General features: G+C 52.4%; 1 protein-coding gene across 2 annotated transcripts in view; it reads left to right on the plus strand.

The window, feature by feature from the left end:
• RHBDL3 (rhomboid like 3) overlaps positions 1–20,026 on the plus strand; it is a 77,452-nt gene extending 57,426 nt beyond the window's left edge. For both annotated transcript variants that reach the window (XM_075579927.1, XM_075579928.1), the window contains 3 exons: positions 4,167–4,267; positions 8,211–8,271; positions 14,440–20,026. In XM_075579927.1, the coding sequence (XP_075436042.1) occupies positions 4,167–4,267; positions 8,211–8,271; positions 14,440–14,711 (434 nt within the window). In that variant the 3' untranslated portion in view covers positions 14,712–20,026. The remainder of the gene's footprint in view (positions 1–4,166; positions 4,268–8,210; positions 8,272–14,439) is intronic.
• The last annotated feature ends 606 nt before the right edge of the window (positions 20,027–20,632 follow it).

The following is a 20,632-nucleotide window of genomic DNA, read 5'->3' on the forward strand; positions in this document are numbered from 1 at the left end:
CACACACACACACACACACACACACCTCTCTCTCCCCTCTCCAAATCACCTTTTCCCCCTCCCCAGCGGCATCACCTTTTCCCCCTCCCCAGCGGCATCACCTCTTCCCCCTCCCCAGCGGCATCACCTCTTCCCCCTCCCCAGCGGCATCACCTCTTCCCCCTCCCCAGCGGCATCACCTCTTCCCCCTCCCCAGCGGCATCACCTCTTCCCCCTCCCCAGCGGCATCACCTCTTCCCCCTCCCCAGCGGCATCACCTCTTCCCCCTCCCCAGCGGCATCACCTCTCCCCGCTCCAAATCACCTCTCCCCGCTCCAAATCACCTCTCCCCGCTCCAAATCACCTCTCCCCGCTCCAAATCACCTCTCCCCGCTCCAAATCACCTCTCCCCGCTCCAAATCACCTCTCCCAGCTCCAAATCACCTCGCTTCCCGCAGCTGCCACGCGGCGCGTAAGATGGCGGACCCCCTTCCTCCCTCGCGGCGCCGAGTCAGACGGTGGCGGCGCCCGGAAGTACAGGTAGGTGTCGCTCCCCACCTCCGGCGCCAAACGGAACTGAGAAAGGGCGCATCAACTGAGGTGTGTGTGTGTGTGTGTGTGTGTGTGTGTGTGTGTGTGTGTGTGTGTGTGTCACTGTCCACTGCCCCCCCCTCCTATCCACTGCCCCCCCCTCCTGTCCACTGCCCCCCCCTCCTGTCCACTGCGTCCCCCTCCTGTCCACTGCGTCCCCCCTCCTGTCCCCCCTCCTGTCCACTGCCCCCCCTCCTGTCCACTGCCCCCCCTCCTGTCCACTGCCCCCCCCTCCTGTCCACTGCCCCCCCCTCCTGTCCACTGCCCCCCCCTCCTGTCCACTGCCCCCCCTCCTGTCCACTGCCCCCCCTCCTGTCCACTGCCCCCCCCTCCTGTCCACTGCCCCCTCCTCCTGTCCACTGCCCCCTCCCTCCTGTCCACTGCCCCCCCCCTCCTGTCCACTGCCCCCCCCCTCCTGTCCACTGCCCCCCCCTCCTGTCCACTGCCCCCCCCTCCTGTCCACTGCCCCCCCCCTCCTGTCCACTGCCCCCCCTCCTGTCCACTGCCCCCCCCTCCTGTCCACTGCCCCCCCCTCCTGTCCACTGCCCCCCCCCCTCCTGTCCACTGCCCCCCCCTCCTGTCCACTGCCCCCCCCCCTCCTGTCCACTGCCCCCCCCCCTCCTGTCCACTGCCCCCCCCCCCTCCTGTCCACTGCCCCCCCCCCCCCTCCTGTCCACTGCCCCCCCCCTCCTGTCCACTGCCCCCCCCCTCCTGTCCACTGCCCCCCCCCCTCCTGTCCACTGCCCCCCCCCTCCTGTCCACTGCCCCCCCCCCTCCTGTCCACTGCCCCCCCCCTCCTGTCCACTGCCCCCCCCCTCCTGTCCACTGCCCCCCCCCTCCTGTCCACTGCCCCCCCCCCTCCTGTCCACTGCCCCCCCCCTCCTGTCCACTGCCCCCCCCCTCCTGTCCACTGCCCCCCCCTCCTGTCCACTGCCCCCCCCTCCTGTCCACTGCCCCCCCCCTCCTGTCCACTGCCCCCCCCCCTCCTGTCCACTGCCCCCCCCCCTCCTGTCCACTGCAGGAAATGCAGGGGGAGGAATCCATGCCTTTGAGGCGCCCCCCCCCTCCCTTTGATGCCCCCCCCCCTCCCTTTGACGCCCCCCCCTCCCTTTGACGCCCCCCCCCCCTCCCTTTGACGCCCCCCCCCCTCCCTTTGACGCCCCCCCCTCTCCCTTTGACGCCCCCCCCTCCCTTTGACGCCCCCCCCTGCCTTTGACGCCCCCCCCTGCCTTTGACGCCCCGCGCGCACACACTGACTGACTGCCGCACGCACGCACACACTGACTGACGCGCACACAAAGCCTGACTGACGCACGCACACACTGACTGAGGCACACACTGACTGTGTGTGCGTCAGTCAGTCTGTGTGTGTTTGTGTTTCTGCCTCAGACTCACTGACGCGCGAGCAAACACACAGTGACTGACGCACACACGCTACATGAAGCTGTAAAGGAGGGAGGGAGGGGGGGGACTGGATTGATGTGAATGGGGGACAAACAGAGAGAGGGGGGAGGAGAGAGAGGAACGGGAACATTACATCCCGGGCAAAGCCGGGTCTCTCAGCTAGTTATATATACTTATCGCGTTGATTTTGGTAAAAATGTATCCATTACCCAAGTGAGACCCCTTAATAATGTCCCTGGAATTAGTCGCCTTTGATCCTAGGAGGGATTTCCCCCTATAGGTCTCGTTATCAGATGTCAATTCAAAAGAATAGCAACACAATATACTGCGAATACAAATATAGTATATGTATCTGCCGCCTAAATATAACAGGTGGAACGCGACGACAGACACGTCTTTTTTTCAACCTTAGCAACTATGTAATAAGTGGAATTGTCCTTTGCACAACATACTTGCAACTTTATAACCTATAAGGATGAGTGAGGATAGGTGGGTGTCTGGGGAGGATTATTGCTGTTGATAACGCTTCCCCTTTTCTGAAATGGCTAAATTCCCCATAAATTGTAATGAGAATTCTGACTAATGTAGCCATGGATTTAAATCCTGCCGTGTGTTAGAGAGTGAGCCGGCAGCCATCGCAGGGCACATGGTGCCGAGCGGGAGCCTGTGCTTGTATCCGCAGAGGATCTCATTGTGAAAACTCTATTATCTCCTGCCGTTACTCAGGCAAGGGGGAGAGATGCACGGGTTTCTGGGTGTTCATTAAGCTCCTTCAGGGGATGCAGCTCTGCTCACTGCTAATTAGGCCTCTTCCATTGGATTTTCATGTCATAGCAACACAGAATTGTATGGCAGATAAAAAGCACGTGGCTCACCCAGTCTGCCCATTTTCCTGTCTGATCCCTGGCTTTCTTTCATATAACCTTATGTCTATCCGCAAGCATGTTTTAATTTCCTTACCTAATCTGCTGGGAGGGTGTTCCATGAATCCACTACTCTTTCAATGAGGTACTGCCATACATTTCTCCTCACCCCGGACGCCCTCCAGCGTCGGATAATGACCTCTCGTTCTAGCACTCCTCTTTCTCTGAAATATGCTTCCCCCTACACTTTGTTGAAACCCTTTATGTATTTGAAAGTTTTGATCAATGTGCAGTGCAAGTGGTGTGATGCAGAGGCCTGGAGGGGAGAGGCGAACATTTCCAGTAACCATGACACAAACACCGTCCCACCTGTACACCTCTACCCAACCACCCACCTCTACCCAACTACCCACCTCTACACCCACACCCACAGCCACCTACACACTCACCCACATACCTCTACCCACCCTCCCACCTCTACACCCACACACCTCTACACAACCACCCACCCTCCCACCTCTACACCTCTACCCAACCACCCACCCTCCCACCTGTACACCTCTACTCAACCTCCCACCTCCACACCCAACCTCCCACCTCTACCCAACCACCCACCTCCATACCCCTCTACCCACCTCTACACCCACAGCCACCCACACACCTCTACACAACCACCCACACCTAACCACCCACCCTCCCACCTCTACACCTCTACCTAACCACCCACCTCTACACCTACCCACACCTAAGCACCCACCTCTACACCCACACCCACACCCACACATACAGCCACCTACACACTAGCACACCTCTACCCAACCACCCACCTCTACCCAACCACCCACCTCTACCCCCACACTCACCCACATACCTCTACCCACCCTCCCACCTCTACACCCACAGCCACCTACTCACTCACCCACACACCTCCACAAAACCACCCACACCTAACCACCCACCACCTCTACCCAACCACCCACCTCTACACCCACACCCACACATATAGCCACATTTTCTAGAAGGACATGATAGGACTGGAATTTAAATACTATATGTGGCGTTAAAAGAAAGGGGGGGAAAAAAGAAGTAAATACATTTATTACAAATACAAATTCTTATTTGAGTAAGCAGATATTGTTGGTGACCGAGATAAAAAACTAAATCCATCGCCGAGATTGGATTCCGAAATGAAAATAAACACTACACATCTAAATCACTAAATCTAAACAATGAGAACCTTGTGTGACAAAGGCCAATGGTGGAACGGTACTTTTACTTGTGTATTCTTATTTTTGATGTTGATCATAAGACCCGTTGTGTCTTCTCCAGGTTCATTGGCCGTGTCGGTGGCTGACATGACCGCTCCGGTTGTAGGATCCTCCGGTGGGGTCTATGCCCTGGTTTCTGCTCATCTGGCCAACATAGTCATGGTGAGTGTTCAATCCGACTTTCAGCCCTTCCAACAACGGCAAATGGTTTGTAACACAGAAGCATAGACTGTGACGGCGGATCAGAACCAGTCTGCCTACCTGCTGTAAATCCTCAGGCCCGATTTGATCCCTGACTTTCTTCCATATTTAGGCTAAGCTTATGTCCATTCCAAGCGTGTTCGAATTCCCTATTGTATTAGCCCTTACCACCTCTGCTGGAAAGTTATTCCATGAGTCTAGCACCCTTTCCGTGAAGCAGTACTTCCCATGAGACTCCCACCCTCCAGTGCAGAGAACGACCTCTTGGTCTAGCACTCCTCTTTCCCTGTAATATGCTTCCCCCTCCTCTACCTTGTTAAAACCCTTTATATATTTGAAACATGTATCTCAAAGGAAATACTGACACGTCTGTTTCACACACATCACACCACTTTGTAGCAGGATAGTTGAGCGATTACAGTATATTCTTCACGAGCCGGGATACCGTTTATTGAGAAAACGTGGAACTTGAGATTTTTTTTTTTACAAGACTTCCACGCCAGATGGTCTAAATGTGATGTGCAGCGAATGAGTATGTTTCTTGCATGTAATTTGTCCCGTGCGCATACAGTGTATACACTACCGACACACTTTATTGAAGTGTGGTCGGTACCGCAAGCCGGGAAATCTCCCGGCTTGCTAGTGGCCGCCCCTCGGCGTGCCGCGCGTCATAGACGCGCGGTCACGCGTCATCGGGAGCGTGCGCCCCCTGCACGCGTGTCCAGGGGCTCCCCGAGGGAGCCCTGGTGTCCCGCGATCGCGGGACAGCGGCAGGGGGTTCCGGGGGACCCGGCGGACCCGGCAGCGGTAGGGAGAGCGCCCCGATCGGAGGGCGCTCTTCCGCTGCTTCGGCGTGCGCCCGTCACACTCGGGCGCGCGCCAGGCTACTGCTGCGGCACAGAACGGGCAAATGCTCGAATAAACTGTGCCGCAGCAGTATGTGTGCGGTGTGACACAATATTTAACATGCCATCATCGGACACCAGTTAATGCAGTGGGGCCAATCTTCTCGGCGTTCCGCTGATGCGGCGGTTTTTAGAAGTAAATGTTTCCTGGCTTTACCCATGTATTTGCCATGTAGCCCAACCTATCCACGCGCGCATGCACCCCCTCTCCTCCCAATCCCTTCTTGGGGTGCTTCCGGAATGCTGCATTCTGGGACGGAGTAGGAGGGAGGAGTGACGGGATGTCGCAGGTGAATGTAGCTTTTGTGCGCTCTGCACGCAGAAAAAGGGCTATGTTCCGCTTCAAAGCGATTTGCGCTTTTTGGCGGGGGTCTGGAAGCTAATCCGCCGTATGTGTGGGGCCTTACTGTACAATGAATGTTATGGTTTCATTTCAATGCAATAGTATTACACAATGCAATGCACAATATATTTTTTATGTATCATTTATTTCAATGAACATCAACACACTGTGAAATAGAATATAAATCACGGGATCATCCATAAGATAGAATGAATTCTATCATGTGAAATGGCTAGAGAGAAATGACCCGCCGGCTGTGTATGTCGACGAGACGCGGCCTCGTTCCCATAAGAGGACTTTGTAAACATGGCGGCACGACCTCCAGTCCATGTCACTGTCTTTCCATCCATCCCCGCCCTACTGCTCCTCCATCCATCCCCGCCATACTGCTCCTCCATCCATCCCCGTCATACTGCTCCTCCATCCATCCCCGCCATACTGCTCCTCCATCCATCCCCACCATACTGCTCCTCCATCCATCCCCGCCATACTGCTCCTCCATCCATCCCCGCCATACTGCTCATCCATCCATCCCCGCCATACTGCTCATCCATCCATCCCCGTCATACTGCTCCTCCATCCATCCCTGCCCTACTGCTCCTCCATCCATCCCGCCCTACTGCTCCTCCATCCATCCCCGCCATACTGCTCCTCCATCCATCCCCGCCATACTGCTCCTCCATCCATCCCCGCCATACTGCTCCTCCATCCATCCCCACCATACTGCTCCTCCATCCATCCCCGCCATACTGCTCCTCCATCCATCCCCGCCATACTGCTCATCCATCCATCCCCGCCATACTGCTCATCCATCCATCCCCGTCATACTGCTCCTCCATCCATCCCTGCCCTACTGCTCCTCCATCCATCCCGCCCTACTGCTCCTCCATCCATCCCCGCCAAACGGCTCCTCCATCCATCTCCGCCATACTGCTCCTCCATCCATCCCCACCATACTGCTCCTCCATCCACCCCCGCCACCTGCTCCTCCATCCACCCCCGCCATCTGCTCCTCCATCCATCCCCGCCATACGGCTCCTCCATCCATCCCCGCCCTACGGCTCCTCCATCCATGCCCGCCATACTGCTCCTCCATCCCCGCCCTACTGCTCCTCCATCCATCCCCACTATACTGCTCCTCCATCCATCCCCGCCCTACTGCTCCTCCATTCATCCCCGCCCTACTGCTGCTGCATCCATCCCCGCCATACTGCTCCTCCATCCATCCCCGCCCTACTGCTCCTCCATCCATCCCCGCCATACTGCTCCTCCATCCATCCCCGCCATATTGCTCCTCCATCCATCCCCGCCATACTGCTCCTCCATCCATCCCCACCATACTGCTCCTCAATCCATCCCCGCCATACTGCTCCTCCATCCATCCCCGCCATACTGCTCATCCATCCATCCCCGCCATACTGCTCCTCCATCCATCCCCGTCATACTGCTCCTCCATCCATCCCTGCCCTACTGCTCCTCCATCCATCCCCGCCCTACTGCTCCTCCATCGATCCCCGCCAAACGGCTCCTCCATCCATCTCCGCCATACTGCTCCTCCATCCATCCCCACCATACTGCTCCTCCATCCACCCCCGCCATCTGCTCCTCCATCCACCCCCGCCACCTGCTCCTCCATCCATCCCCGCCATACGGCTCCTCCATCCATCCCCGCCATACTGCTCCTCCATCCATCCCCGTCATACTGCTCCTCCATCCATCCCTGCCCTACTGCTCCTCCATCCATCCCCGCCCTACTGCTCCTCCATCCATCCCCGCCAAACGGCTCCTCCATCCATCTCCGCCATACTGCTCCTCCATCCATCCCCACCATACTGCTCCTCCATCCACCCCCGCCATCTGCTCCTCCATCCATCCCTGCCCTACTGCTCCTCCATCCATCCCCGCCCTACTGCTCCTCCATCCATCCCCGCCAAACGGCTCCTCCATCCATCTCCGCCATACTGCTCCTCCATCCATCCCCACCATACTGCTCCTCCATCCACCCCCGCCATCTGCTCCTCCATCCATCCCCGCCCTACTGCTCCTACACACATCTTCAAATCGAGTTTAAAGGGACAGCCCCTCCCGGGAAGACCGTGAGCTAAGACCAGTGACACGGCAATGGGGGGGAAATGGCACCTTAAAATAAACACACATTTTTGAACATTTTTCAACGTTTGTCATGGAAATGTTTGTACACATTTTTTTTTTTAAATGTCTTTTTGGTGATAAGACCGTTTGCCCATCCTCAACGCCACAGATACATTGTTAGTGTCGCTCTGTTCTTTGTTTGTAAAGTAATTATGAAGCCGTTATTAGTTAAACAGATGTAGCAACAAACACAGTTACTTTTAAGGCTAATTAAATCTCTCTTAAGGAAGGGGCTTATATTACATACCCACAGAGACGGCCAACAAAATTCCATTTTGGAAGTTAATGGTGAATTTCAGACGGGAAATGTGCAGCGTTTCTGTAGTTTCAACTAAAACCACTATTTTTTTACTTATGTTGAAGTTACTACTTAATATAAAGGTGAATGGGAGCGTCCGCTGTCTGCCTGACATGAACACCTCACTATGAGAGAGAAGTTTTGCGTTACTATCAAGCAATTCAATACCAACGCCCCCCTGACTTTTCCTGCTCTTTTCCTTCACAGAACTGGTCCGGGATGAAGTGCCAATTCAAGTTGCTGCGCATGGGTTTTGCCTTGATTTGTAGTGAGTATGACAATGGTGTATGTAAGTGGACTTCTAGGCATGCCACGCAGAGCAGTGTGTAAGCATTTGGGACAAGCCGCGGCCGGTTTGTAGCCGCCTGGACAGTTTACCGCCGCAGGTAATCGTTACTTTAAGGCCAGGTCCATAGTAGGCGCGTGGACGCTCGCGATCGCGCATGACGTCACTCGCGCCTGTACATGAATAGATCTGTGGCCTGGTGGGTGTGGCAAGGGCGTGCCTGTGACGTCACATGAGCGGTTCGCCCTCATTGGCTGAACCACGCATGTGACCCGGCCGTCACGCCGTCAAATTTTCTGCAGCGCCCCCTCTCGCGCACGCGCACAGTATAGCCGTGCACGTTAACATTATGCATTTTGTTTTCGGCGCGAGCTACGTCGCTCCTACTACGGCCGCAGCCGAAGGCTTAAAACCTTAACCCCTAAGAAACATAGCACCTACCCTCAAGGGCGAAACGGCCGCTGCCAACTGTCCCTTTTGGCTGAATGGCCGCGGCTAGATGTCAACACCCCTGAGCCGTTAACAGCTCCGCACTTGTCCTGCGCTTTACGCAATAAAACAATGGCCTGTAAAGTGATGGTGAAAGTCCCATTAGAAAGTAGTTGGTAGCGGGGCTGCAGTGATGGACAGCAATCATCTCTAACGAGGGAACGGTGTTTGTACATACAGTACATGTCCATGCCACAAGCACCGGAAGGGGAGGAAAGCATATCCACGTGGCGAGTATCACCGAGCGCCATCGCCCTTCAACTATTGATGACGCAACATTATTGGGTTATAATCCACATCTCGTGCGCCGCCCTTTAACTGCTGATAATGCGACATTACGTGGCACAGAATGCACTGGCAACGCACCGACGTCAAGGCGGTTTTTGTCTTCCAGCAGCCATAGAAGGAAACGGGTTTTAAAGGGCTCCTTTCCTGAATATTCTTATCATTTATCCGTGAAGCACCAACTTATACCGCAGCGCAGTACAAAGATGTGCTCATTACATATAGACTGCTACATACAGATACAAAATTGGGGCGAGCAGGGCCTGCCTTACCTATTAGAAAGGAATTTGTAGGCTTGTTGTTTGATATCGATATTAACGAGGAGGACAGGCAATAAAGCTCCATGCAAACATCTTTATTTTAGTATTTGGGCACGGTCAGTAGGAAGGGTGCGCATGTTAAAACTGGATACACGCAGTGTAACGGGTGCGTGTATTATAACTGGGTTCACGGGTTATAATTGGGTGCCCCCTATTATACCAAGGGACACATGTAACAAAATGCAGTTATTACAGGGTGCACATATTACGGGGTGACTGTAAAATACCGTGGTACATATAAAGTAATGCACTTATTACTCCGGGATTTGGTTATTATTATTACGGGCTGCACATATAGTAATGAGCGTGCATATTATAATGGAGTGGTGCATGTTGTAACAAGGTGCACACAGTGTACAGGAGTGTAACAAGGGGCACACACACACACTGTTACCTCTCTAGACATAGTGACCTGACCGGCTTGGGGGGCCGCAGAATTTCCCCTGAGCAGGGCTGGTCTGGGCAGCTTCCTCCATCCTGATTGGCTGATGTGGGGTAATGCAGCCAATCAGGAGGAGGTGTCAGGAGCCTGGGGGTGAGGCCAAGGAGAGGAGGAAACAGCATGGAGCTGTGCGTGGCGTCGCACCTTTCACCGTTGCGTACAGTATTTTTGGAGAAGCCACATGGCAGCCCTACACGTGATTTTAAGGCCCGTTAAATTGGTCCCCTGCAGACATCATTAATTTCAGGCTCGTGCGCTCTTGCAATACGCGACAGAAAATGCAGCCACGCCGGAGAGATGATGTAATTATCAGCCTGACGCGGCCAAGCAGGCCCTGTAATGTTTTCCCTTGCCGGCGGGGTGTGTGTGCGAGATTCGCGCTCCTCTTGGCAGGCAGCTTGTGAAAAACACCTTCCACGTGTCTAATCTCATGCGCTCCAGCACGGGAGACAAACACGAGTTTCCAAACAGCTTGCCTGCCAGAGATGAATCAGGCGTCGTTATCGTGAGTAGCTACAGCAACCCCATGCCAACTCCAGTCCTCAAGGGCCACCACCAGGTTTTAAGGATATCCCTGCTTCAGCACAGGTGGCTCAATCAGTGATTGAGCCACCTGTGCTGAAGCAGGGATATCCTTAAAACCTGACCTGTTGGTGGCCCTTGAGGACTGGAGTTGGCCACTGCTGAGCTACAGTATATTGATGTGAGGAAACAGGGTTGCAGGTCATAACACATTAAATGCAGCAACTCTGCTCCCCGTAACTAACGCCTGTGTTTCCAGCTTTGGACCCCGGCGGGGTCCTCCAGAGCTGAACTGCGCTGCTAGTCCCGGAGATTCTTACAAGTAAAGTTACCGGTGTTACTTCCTGGTTTTTATAAGGGGATTTAAACGGCTGACCAATAGGAAGTTGCCACCGATGATGTTGCAGCTTCCTATTGGCTAGAAATGTGGCAGCTATTTGGTTTCCTGAGGGGGGGAGGTGCAGGGGGCAGATTCAATGTATGTGTCCAGTATTACCTGTCTCTGGACATGTATGTGTATACCGGTATTACCTCTCTGGGCGTGTATGTGTATACCGGTATTACCTCTCTGGGCGTGTATGTGTATACCGGTATTACCTCTCTGGGCGTGTATGTGTATACCGGTATTACCTCTCTGGGCGTGTATGTGTATACCGGTATTACCTCTCTGGGCGTGTATACCGGTATTACCTCTCTGGGCGTGTATGTGTATACCGGTATTACCTGTCTCTGGACGTGTATGTGTATACCGGTATTACCTCTCTGGGCGTGTATGTGTATACCGGTATTACCTCTCTGGGCGTGTATACCGGTATTACCTCTCTGGGCGTGTATGTGTATACCGGGATTACCTCTCTGGGAGTGTATGTGTATACCGGTATTACCTCTCTGGGCGTGTATGTGTATACCGGTATTACCTCTCTGGGCGTGTATGTGTATACCGGTATTACCTCTCTGGGCGTGTATGTGTATACCGGTATTACCTCTCTGGGCGTGTATGTGTATACCGGTATTACCTCTCTGGGCGTATATGTGTACAGCGGTATTACCTCTCTGGGCGTGTATGTGTATACCGGTATTACCTCTTTGGGAGTGTATGTGTATACCGGTATTACCTCTCTGGGCGTGTATGTGTATACCGGTATTACCTCTCTGGGCGTGTATGTGTATACCGGTATTACCTCTCTGGGCGTGTATGTGTATACCGGTATTACCTCTCTGGGCATGTATGTGTATACCGGTATTATCTCTCTGGGCGTGTATGTGTATACACCAGCATTACCTCTCTGGACATAGTGACCTGACCTGCTTGAGGGGGCCAGCGGGATTTCCCTGAGCGGGGAGAGAGCAGGGCTGCTGCTAGGGGGCTGGGCAGCTTCCTCTGTCCTGAGTGGCTGCTGCTGGGTAATGCAGGCAATCAGGAGGAGGTGGCAGAAGCCTGGGGGTGTGGCCAAGGAGAGGAGGAAACAGCATGGAGCGGAGATTGGTGAGAGGTGCACGTGTGTGTGTGTGTGTCAAGCGCGTCGCACCTTTCACCATTTTGTCCGGTATTTTTGGAGAAGCCGCCTGGCCACCCTTAGGCCCGGGCCATAGAAGGGTGAGGCGATCCGAGCCGCGCTGACGCTGAGGCTCGCCTGCTGAAATCTGGGCGATTTCATGCCCATACAGGCGAGCCAGCGGGCGCGATCGGAGCCGGGGGGAGGTGGTTGGAGGCGCGGTAGTGACGTCACTGGGCCAATCGCCCGCGACGCACAGACGTCGACGTCACGGCGGTGCTGTGATTGGAGGTTTTCAGACCGGGAGAGAGTAGAAGTGACCGGGCGAGAGTAGAAGTGACCGGGCGAGAGTAGAAGTGACCGGGCGAGAGTAAATATGTTACCTCCAGAGTCAAAACCAAGCTTGGAAGATTCTTCCCCGTGCCTCCTATCTTCACGGTGGGGAGTGTCTCCTACTCCCTGCGGTACACCGTCTTGGGTCCAACTTGCCAGCGTTCAGGCGAAGGGGAGATACAGGGGATCGGTATAGTCTCTGCGCGTCGCTCCAATCAGGGAAGTAGCGCAGCAAAAACACAAGAGATTGGCGGGACTGCGGAAAAACCATCGGAAACTCGCCGGATTGTTGAAAAAAATAAAATAAGATTTATTACTTACATGCTAAAAAAACACAAAACAAAAAAGTACAAACAAAACAGAAATTTCCCACCAATCTCTGGTGTTTTTGCCCCATTTAACCCATAGATGACAATGTCCTTTTGTTCACTTGTGTTGTAGGCGGGACTGCCCCTTTAAAGGATCACTGTAGTATACTGTTATACCTTGCCTGCCCCCTGCTGGTTGTTTCAATAAAACTGCAGGCAGAACAATCCAGGGGACAATATATACAATTTCCTGTTAGTAATGCAAAGAAATAGAGCTGCCCTAGTCACTGCATATAAACCACATACAGAATCTAGTAAAGGTACAAGACTAAATGCAGGTTATAGGCTTCGTGGTTCTGATGGACTTTTTCAAACATAGCGATATATCGTCAATAAACTTTTTTAATATGGCCACAATATGTAGCTCAACTGAGTGATCAATTTACAATGGAAGTAGGCAGTAATAAGAACACATACCGTTATTTTGGTTTGCGATCTGTTGCTGGCCGATCTTTCGGGAGAGGACGTTGCGATTTTCTAAAGATGACCCCGTGGACAGGTTTGTAGTTTAAAAATAAGGAGCCTATTTTAGGGTCTTCGGGGGTCTGCGGCACGCCCGTCGGTTCCGAGGGACCGCCTGGGTTCCTATGACGTTAACAAAATGTCAAAATCATCAACTCTTTCTCCAGCACTGGGAAGATGTCTTCACAGTATATGGAATAAGGGCCTTAGAGCCCAGATAATTAGGTACGTGACCGGTAACCTCACCCCAGCCCTTGAAATCTGCAAAGAAACCATTCAAGTCAATGGTATTTAATACCGGTTCGGGGTGCGATTTGCTGCATTGCGGCTCAGTGAATACCGGGCAATGTGTCTCAACACTTCGTGTGTCCCATGTCTCACCACTCTGTGTTCCACCACTCCATGGGTCCCACATCTCACCATTCCATGTGTCCCACATCTCACCACTCCATGGGTCCCACATCTCACCATTCCATGTGTCCCACATCTCACCAGCCCATGGGTCCCACATCTCACCAGCCCATGGGTCCCACATCTCACCAGCCCATGGGTCCCACATCTCACCACCCCATTGGGTCCCACATCTCACCACTCCATGGGTCCCACATCTCACCATTCCATGTGTCCCACATCTCACCACCCCATGTGTCCCACGTCTCGCCACCCCATGTGTCCCACAAATCCCTGTGTCTCACCACTCCATGGGTCCCACATCTCACCACTCCATGGGTCCCACATCTCACCACCCCATGGGTCCCACATCTCACCACCCCATGGGTCCCACATCTCACCACCCCATGGGTCCCACATCTCACCACCCCATGGGTCCCACATCTCACCACTCCATGGGTCCCACGTCTCGCCACCCCATGTGTCCCACAAATCCCTGTGTCACACCACTCCATGGGTCCCACATCTCACCACTCCATGGGTCCCACATCTCACCACCCCATGGGTCCCACATCTCACCACCCCATGGGTCCCACATCTCACCACCCCATAGGTCCCACATCTCACCACCCCATGGGTCCCACATCTCACCACCCCATGTGTCCCACATCTCACCACCCCATGTGTCCCACATCTCACCACCCCATGTGTCCCACAAATCCCTGTGTCTCACCACTCCATGTGCAGCTACACTTTGTGGGGTTATTCATTAAACTGCAAGGAAAATCCTATTGAAGTCTGTGAGTTTTCCGTGCGCGTTCCCCCAATCGGCACCGTTGCAGCTTCAGGAAAGACCCCCTCCCCCCACATATTGTCTTGGATGTGCCTTCTGTAACATTATCTGTGGGAATGTACGCATGTGTATCACCAAACTGGAAAACAAATATACTATACTATGAAGGGCATTCGGGCCCCTTGTGTTAGTTTGACTATCCCAGAAGGACACCTTCTTCCTCCTAACCCTGTTCTCGATTTTGTTCCAGTGAGTCTCGAATTCGGAAGAGCCGTCTGGCTGAGGTTCTACCCGTCCGCCTACCCTCCTTGCCCTCACCCCAGTTTCGTGGCTCACCTGGGCGGGGTGCTGGTCGGCGTCACGTTGGGCGCGGTGATCCTTCGGAACTATGAGCAGAGACTCCAGGACCAGTCACTCTGGTGGATCTTCCTTTGCATCTACGTTTCCTTTCTGACGTTCGCGATCTTGTGGAACGTTTTTGCCTTCAGTCTTTTGGACCTGAGGTTACCGCCGTCTCCCTAGCGGCTCGACACAAGAGTGGCGGATTGTCGTGTCTTCACTAAATCCTTCTAGCATATACCACATGCTTGCAGTCATCCAACAACTTGGAGGTGCGAATTCCAGCCTATTGATACCGGATTGCACCCTTGGGCTCTTATCCAATATTCTGAGAAGCGGCTTCCCAGCGCTGGAGAAGAGATCTGCGCCATTCAAATAAATGGGACCACAATCTTCTCCAGCAGAGGGAAGTGGCTCTACAGGATATTGCCCAAGACTCACATTTGCGAAGCAGTGCCAATCCAAAATCTGGGCCGTAGGCTAAACCAGTCACTTGAATGGGCCGTAGGGGGCTTTATGGCTTAGCAACGTTTAGTGAATATAGCTCTACGTCTACTCTGAAAAGAATAGCTTTGCTGAAGATAGCTAGAGGGTGCGTCCACTTGGCTGAGTGAAAATACACACACACACACACACACACGACATCTGACCAGGATTCTTGTGACGTGTCCGCAGCTCGCGTACGTCTATGCTGAACCATCGGGCTGATGATCTATTAAACAAATCTCTCGAAGTAGAATGTGGAACGTAAAAAGCCGGGGCCCACATACAATGACCAGTGCTATTCTGTAAGAGGCCTCCTGGCACCAGAATATGGCCACTTCTAAGGAATGGGTCTTCCGGGCTTGTGGGATAACACTGCTTAGTAAATATGGCTTTTTGTGCCTATGAGGACATCTAGTAGCACCCCAGGGACACTATTTCCTAACCCTAGTGGTTGGGATTTACAATGAGCCATACAGTAGGGCAGAGGTGCTTAACTCCAGTCCACTGATTGAGCCACCTGTGCTGAAGCTGGGATATCCTTAACACCTGACCTGTTGGGGGGTGGCCTTGAGGACTGGAGTTGAGCCCCCCCCCCCTGCAGTAGAGCTCATTTTGGAAAAGCATCACCAGCATTGGGCTCTACCTCCTCTTCTAGGTGGGACTGCCCCTTTATCCGTAAGGGTTTCGGTCGTCTACCCTATAACCACTTTTGGGTTGTAACATCCCAGTCTGATTTTTTTTTCCAGCGCGCTCAACTTGCCCGCAACGCAACCCCCCCCCCCCCCCCCCGCGCGCTTGCGAAATAGCAAGGACACCCCGCGCTCATGCTTGGAGAGCTGGTGACTTCAGCACTCTCTAGCATGAGCGCGGTCAGCGCCAGCGGGGCCGCAGCCTTACAGGGCAGGAACAAATGAAAAACAAGTATATTGTACTTGTATACAAGAACCTTCCCGGGTTGTGCCGGGGCCTGGAAAGTGCGCACACAGAAAAGGTAGCATTACTGCTGCTTGCGGTGCACACAGCTCCCAATCAGACCATGTGATGCTGATGCAGAACAGGAATCCTCCAGGCTCTGGTTGTATAACTCGCATATCCCCAGTGAAGTGATTGCAGAATGGTGCTACGGAGGGGTTAGAGTGATGCTACAGGGGTACCCGTTAGAGTATCGCTACTTTTTAATATACAAACCTACTCACTTTTTTCTTTTTTTGTACTTAAAATTACATTTATATTTAAACACCAAACTAAAAAAAAGGTGCATTCCCCACGTAGCCGGCCCAAAAAACCCAACCCTTTTGTGCATAATCTAACGATATCATTTGCTTCCGTAAATTGATCTAACCGTGCTAAAAGCAAACATTTGCCTTTTTTTTTTTTTTTTAAACAGGAAATTAATTATAAATAGCGTTTCTTAAGGGCCTCGGAATGGAGGAGCGCGGGTCAATCAAGTGTTTTTGTTACCCGTATCATACCCCACAGAGCAATGGGCCCTTTGACATTGAAAGGGTTACACATTCAGCTCTCTTTGGCTGCGCCTCCATATCCGCGCGACACGAACAAAAGGCCGTACCTCTATGAGGCCGACCGTAGAGCGGGCGATGTTAAAGCCGACAAAATATTTTGTGCTCGGCGTGCGACGGCCGGGTCACGCGAGCGGTTTAGCCAATGAGGGCGAACCGCTCACGTGACGTCACGGCCACGCCTCCCCGTCCCACATTCCCAAAGGCCACGGAACGCTCAAACTACAGGCCCGCGCGTGACGCTATGCGCTCTGTCGCAAGCACCAACTATATCCAAGGCCTTATACTAAATACGACCGAGGGGCATATTGTCCAAGCTCAGAGTTGCCGATCTCTGCGATCGGACACGTAAAAGTTGCGTTGGCTTCCACGTGGCGGTGTCGGACCGCGCAGATCCGCCAACATGGAGAATATACTTTGAAGAGTATGTTGATGGAAATACAGCAATATTGCAGACCTACCTCTACGCCACCTTACAGATTATAGCCCAGTCTTACAAACTCTCTGCCTTCCACGTAATCAGAGTTAGGACACAGGTACTGGGTTGAACTCTAATGAGGACACGTCGTCAGGTTGGTACATACCGAATTCTTTAGTATGGCCAAGAGGCGGATTCACTGGCGTCGGCTATTCCGATGTTACATATACTTAAAGATACTGTGTTTCCACGAGGCAATCTCGCCTATGATTTTTGTTGTGGTTGTGATATATAAATCCACCTGTTGACCACACCAAACCGCGGGAACATTTAGTTCCGTCTACAACTTGTGTCCAGCAATGAGCGACAAGTTATCTTAACAGTGTATACTGTACTAAACAAGTACTCACCGGGCCCTGAAGTCCAGATAACCAACCGGAACCAGTCACGTCCCGTAGAGACGGAAACTCTTACCAACTTAAAGAAAAACACATTTTAATTCCCCCACCCCCAAAGTGTGTCATGTATTAGTATCAATTTTAAAAATACATCTAATGTGCAAACCTTACTAACCCTATTATGTAACAAGACAAAAGGCTTTAGTGTTACATATAACGACATGTTATATAGTTAAATACTTATCAGCAGTGTTCGACAAATCCATTCACCTACAGGCCCGTGGCAACTGGATTTTACCCCGTGGTGACCTCCTCATGGCCGCCCAAGCAGGGCGGGATTGGGGGCGGGACTAGGTGGCGAGTAGATTTTTGGGTGATTTGTCAACCACTGCTTATCAGTATAATCTCATGAGCAAGGGTCATTATGTTCAAGTCTTTGGCCAGAGTATTTGAAGCCAACAACCACTTCCACGGTATGGCCCATCTGTAGGTCCTTACACTGCTGCCCCCCGCATAACGCTCACATGACCTCGCTAATGGGGGGAGAGCGGTCTTTAATAGACTGGTCATTCACAGGTGCTGAGCAAGAACTGCCACTAAAAAGGTGAGATGGGTGAGCTTGGAAACGGGGAGGGGTCACTAACCTGAGCCTATTATGTGTGACAGTCCTTCAGTGTCAGCGTTGTGACATTTGTCGAGTTATTCCCCCGTCTATGCGCCAAAGGTGGGGGGGCCGTAAATCCCGTAGGTGGATGGGTTTTTAATAAGGAACACACTGGGATATTAAGACGGTATAAAAAAAAAAACCAGGTATTGCTTCTTTACAACACTTGTTGGCTTCGTCGTGCGCTTCACAAGCAATTAGGTGCAACCGTAAACATACTTGTTGACCCATCACAAGACTGAGGGGGCTTATTCTACATCCGGCGCAGCAGCCGGTCATCAGTCAGAAACCCCAGTGTGGGGGCTATAGAATAAGGGCCTTCATTTTCCGCAACTGGTCCATGTAGAGGAGCGGCTTCCAAATCAGAAAGGAGTTAGCAGTAGAAAAAGGCACGCTATAAAGGCCCCTATTTACCAAGCAGGGTTATAAGACACCTTCTGGTGCTGGAAGACACCCCATGTCTATTTGGCCCTATATGTACTTGTTATGATGCCTTGAATTAAACAGTGTCTTGGTCTAAGGCTTGTTAGGGGGTAGAACATTGTATAATGATACCAAGGGGAAGATTCCCCAACCCCCAGTATGGGATATCCCACCGTCAACGGCCATTCACGTCAATGAGACAACTCGAGGGTAGGGAATCCTTGCATTTATATCACTACTGTATATATAGTTGACTCCACCACTGCTCCGTCTACTTAAGGGGGGATGGGGGGGGGGGAATGGAAACCCATCTTGAGACCATCGCAATGGATACAATGTGAATTGTGTGTGTTGTCTGCTCCCACTGTGATCCGTCACCCGATATTAACAAGACACTAAAGGGAGGTTGTGCTTGGGGTGTTGGCCAGTGAGAATTTTTTGGGGAAAAACACCACTAATGTTATTTTGCGTTTGATCAGCAAGTAGAAGCAGCTTGATCAGGCTAAAAAATATGCATCTTCATACTCTATACCAGGGGCGCCCAACCCCAGTCCCCAAGCCCCTCCAACAGGTCCGGTGTTCAGGCTATCCCTGCTTCAGCACAGGTGGTTCAATCAGAGGCTCAGTCTTTAACTGAGGTGTCCGTGCTGAAGCTGGGATATCCTGAAACCCTGACCTGTTTTGGGGGGTGAGGACTGCAGTTGAGCGCGCCTGTTCTATGCGATTTATAAATGTGTCGATTTGCAGGGGATTCCTGAGCGCGCGGAGGGACGATACGCGCTGTAATTTAGCTCCTTGCTTTGCAAAGGTTTGGTGGGCCCTCACCCGATTTTAAAATGCAGTATTTAAAATATATATATGTTTTACATCAATTGGTCTTAGGATGCCCCTATTTTAAAAGAAGAAACCCAGAGGCTCAAAGAATTAAGTGCAAAGTGTGCCGTGATTACCTACCTCTCATATACACTGTAAAGCTGCTGTGTGTTCATTTAATACCACCTAGGAACGAGGACATGTTTAGCATAGAAGTACTTGGCTGTTCAGTCCCATAAACCGATTACATGTATTGCGCGGGTGAACTGTAAAAAAAAGGGGCAAAGAGACACTATAGGAGTAGACCAACTATGAAATAAGTGATACACTTAAGGGGCATTAATCCAACACAGGAGAGGCCAACTCCAGTTCTCAAGGGCCACCACCAGGTTTTAAAGATATCCCTGCTTCAGCACAGGTGGCTCAATCAGTCCCAGCTTCAGCACAGGTGGCTCAATCAGTGGCTCCGTCTCTGACGGAGCCACTGATTGAGCCACCTGTGCTGAAGCAGCGATATCCTTAAAACCTGGCCTGTTGGTGGCCCCTGAGGACTGGAGTTGCTCACTCCTGATCTAGTAAAGTGACTCCAGTTCGGCTGTGCTGTATTGCAGTTTCAACTACGTACGCGCCACACCCTTCCGTGTAAATATCAATGACCACACAAGCCGTATCAACGGATCTTCAACTATTTTTGTACCGGTGTATAATTTTGTAAATATTTTGTTGTAATGGACTACAATTCTAACAAGACCTTCATTAAATATATTTTGGAGATATGTCGTGTCGGGCCTGTTTATGCAACGGACGGGCGGCGAAAGGGGTTACCCCTATATTTGACACGCTCAGGATCAAAACGTCCAACTCCAAACACAACGGAAAATACACAGTGTGATTTGTAGTGGCTTATTATGATGATTTTGGTTATTTTGGAGTTTTCAACTCCAATCCTGCAGAGATTTGACATTATCCGCGATAAAAAAGATCTGCCGTTTTATGCAGATTTTCTTTAGGCCAAAAAGGTTATTGCACGCTCAATATTCCTTAGGACAGCGGTGCGCAAACTGGGTTGGCGCGGCTCTCAGGGGGGGCCCCGAGACTTTTCTGTGGGGGGCGCGGCTGAGAGCGCGATGCCTCTGTAAACTTACCAGGCTCTGGTCACGCGTCAGCCAATCCGGCTTCAAATGACGCCCGTTGCCATGGAGACGTGACGTCACCACGTCATTTGACGCATCATTAGACGCAGGGGGGGCGTGACCGAGGACGGAGCAGGAAGGGGGGGGGGTGCAGGCGCGTGGAGTTTGCGCACCGCCGCCTTCGGAAACTACTGGATGATGTCACAATGCATCATGTGAATCAGGGTGAAAAGCACTGCGATTGAGCAG

This window comes from Ascaphus truei, chromosome 22, assembly GCF_040206685.1.
Source record: "Ascaphus truei isolate aAscTru1 chromosome 22, aAscTru1.hap1, whole genome shotgun sequence".
NCBI lineage: Eukaryota > Metazoa > Chordata > Amphibia > Anura > Ascaphidae > Ascaphus > Ascaphus truei.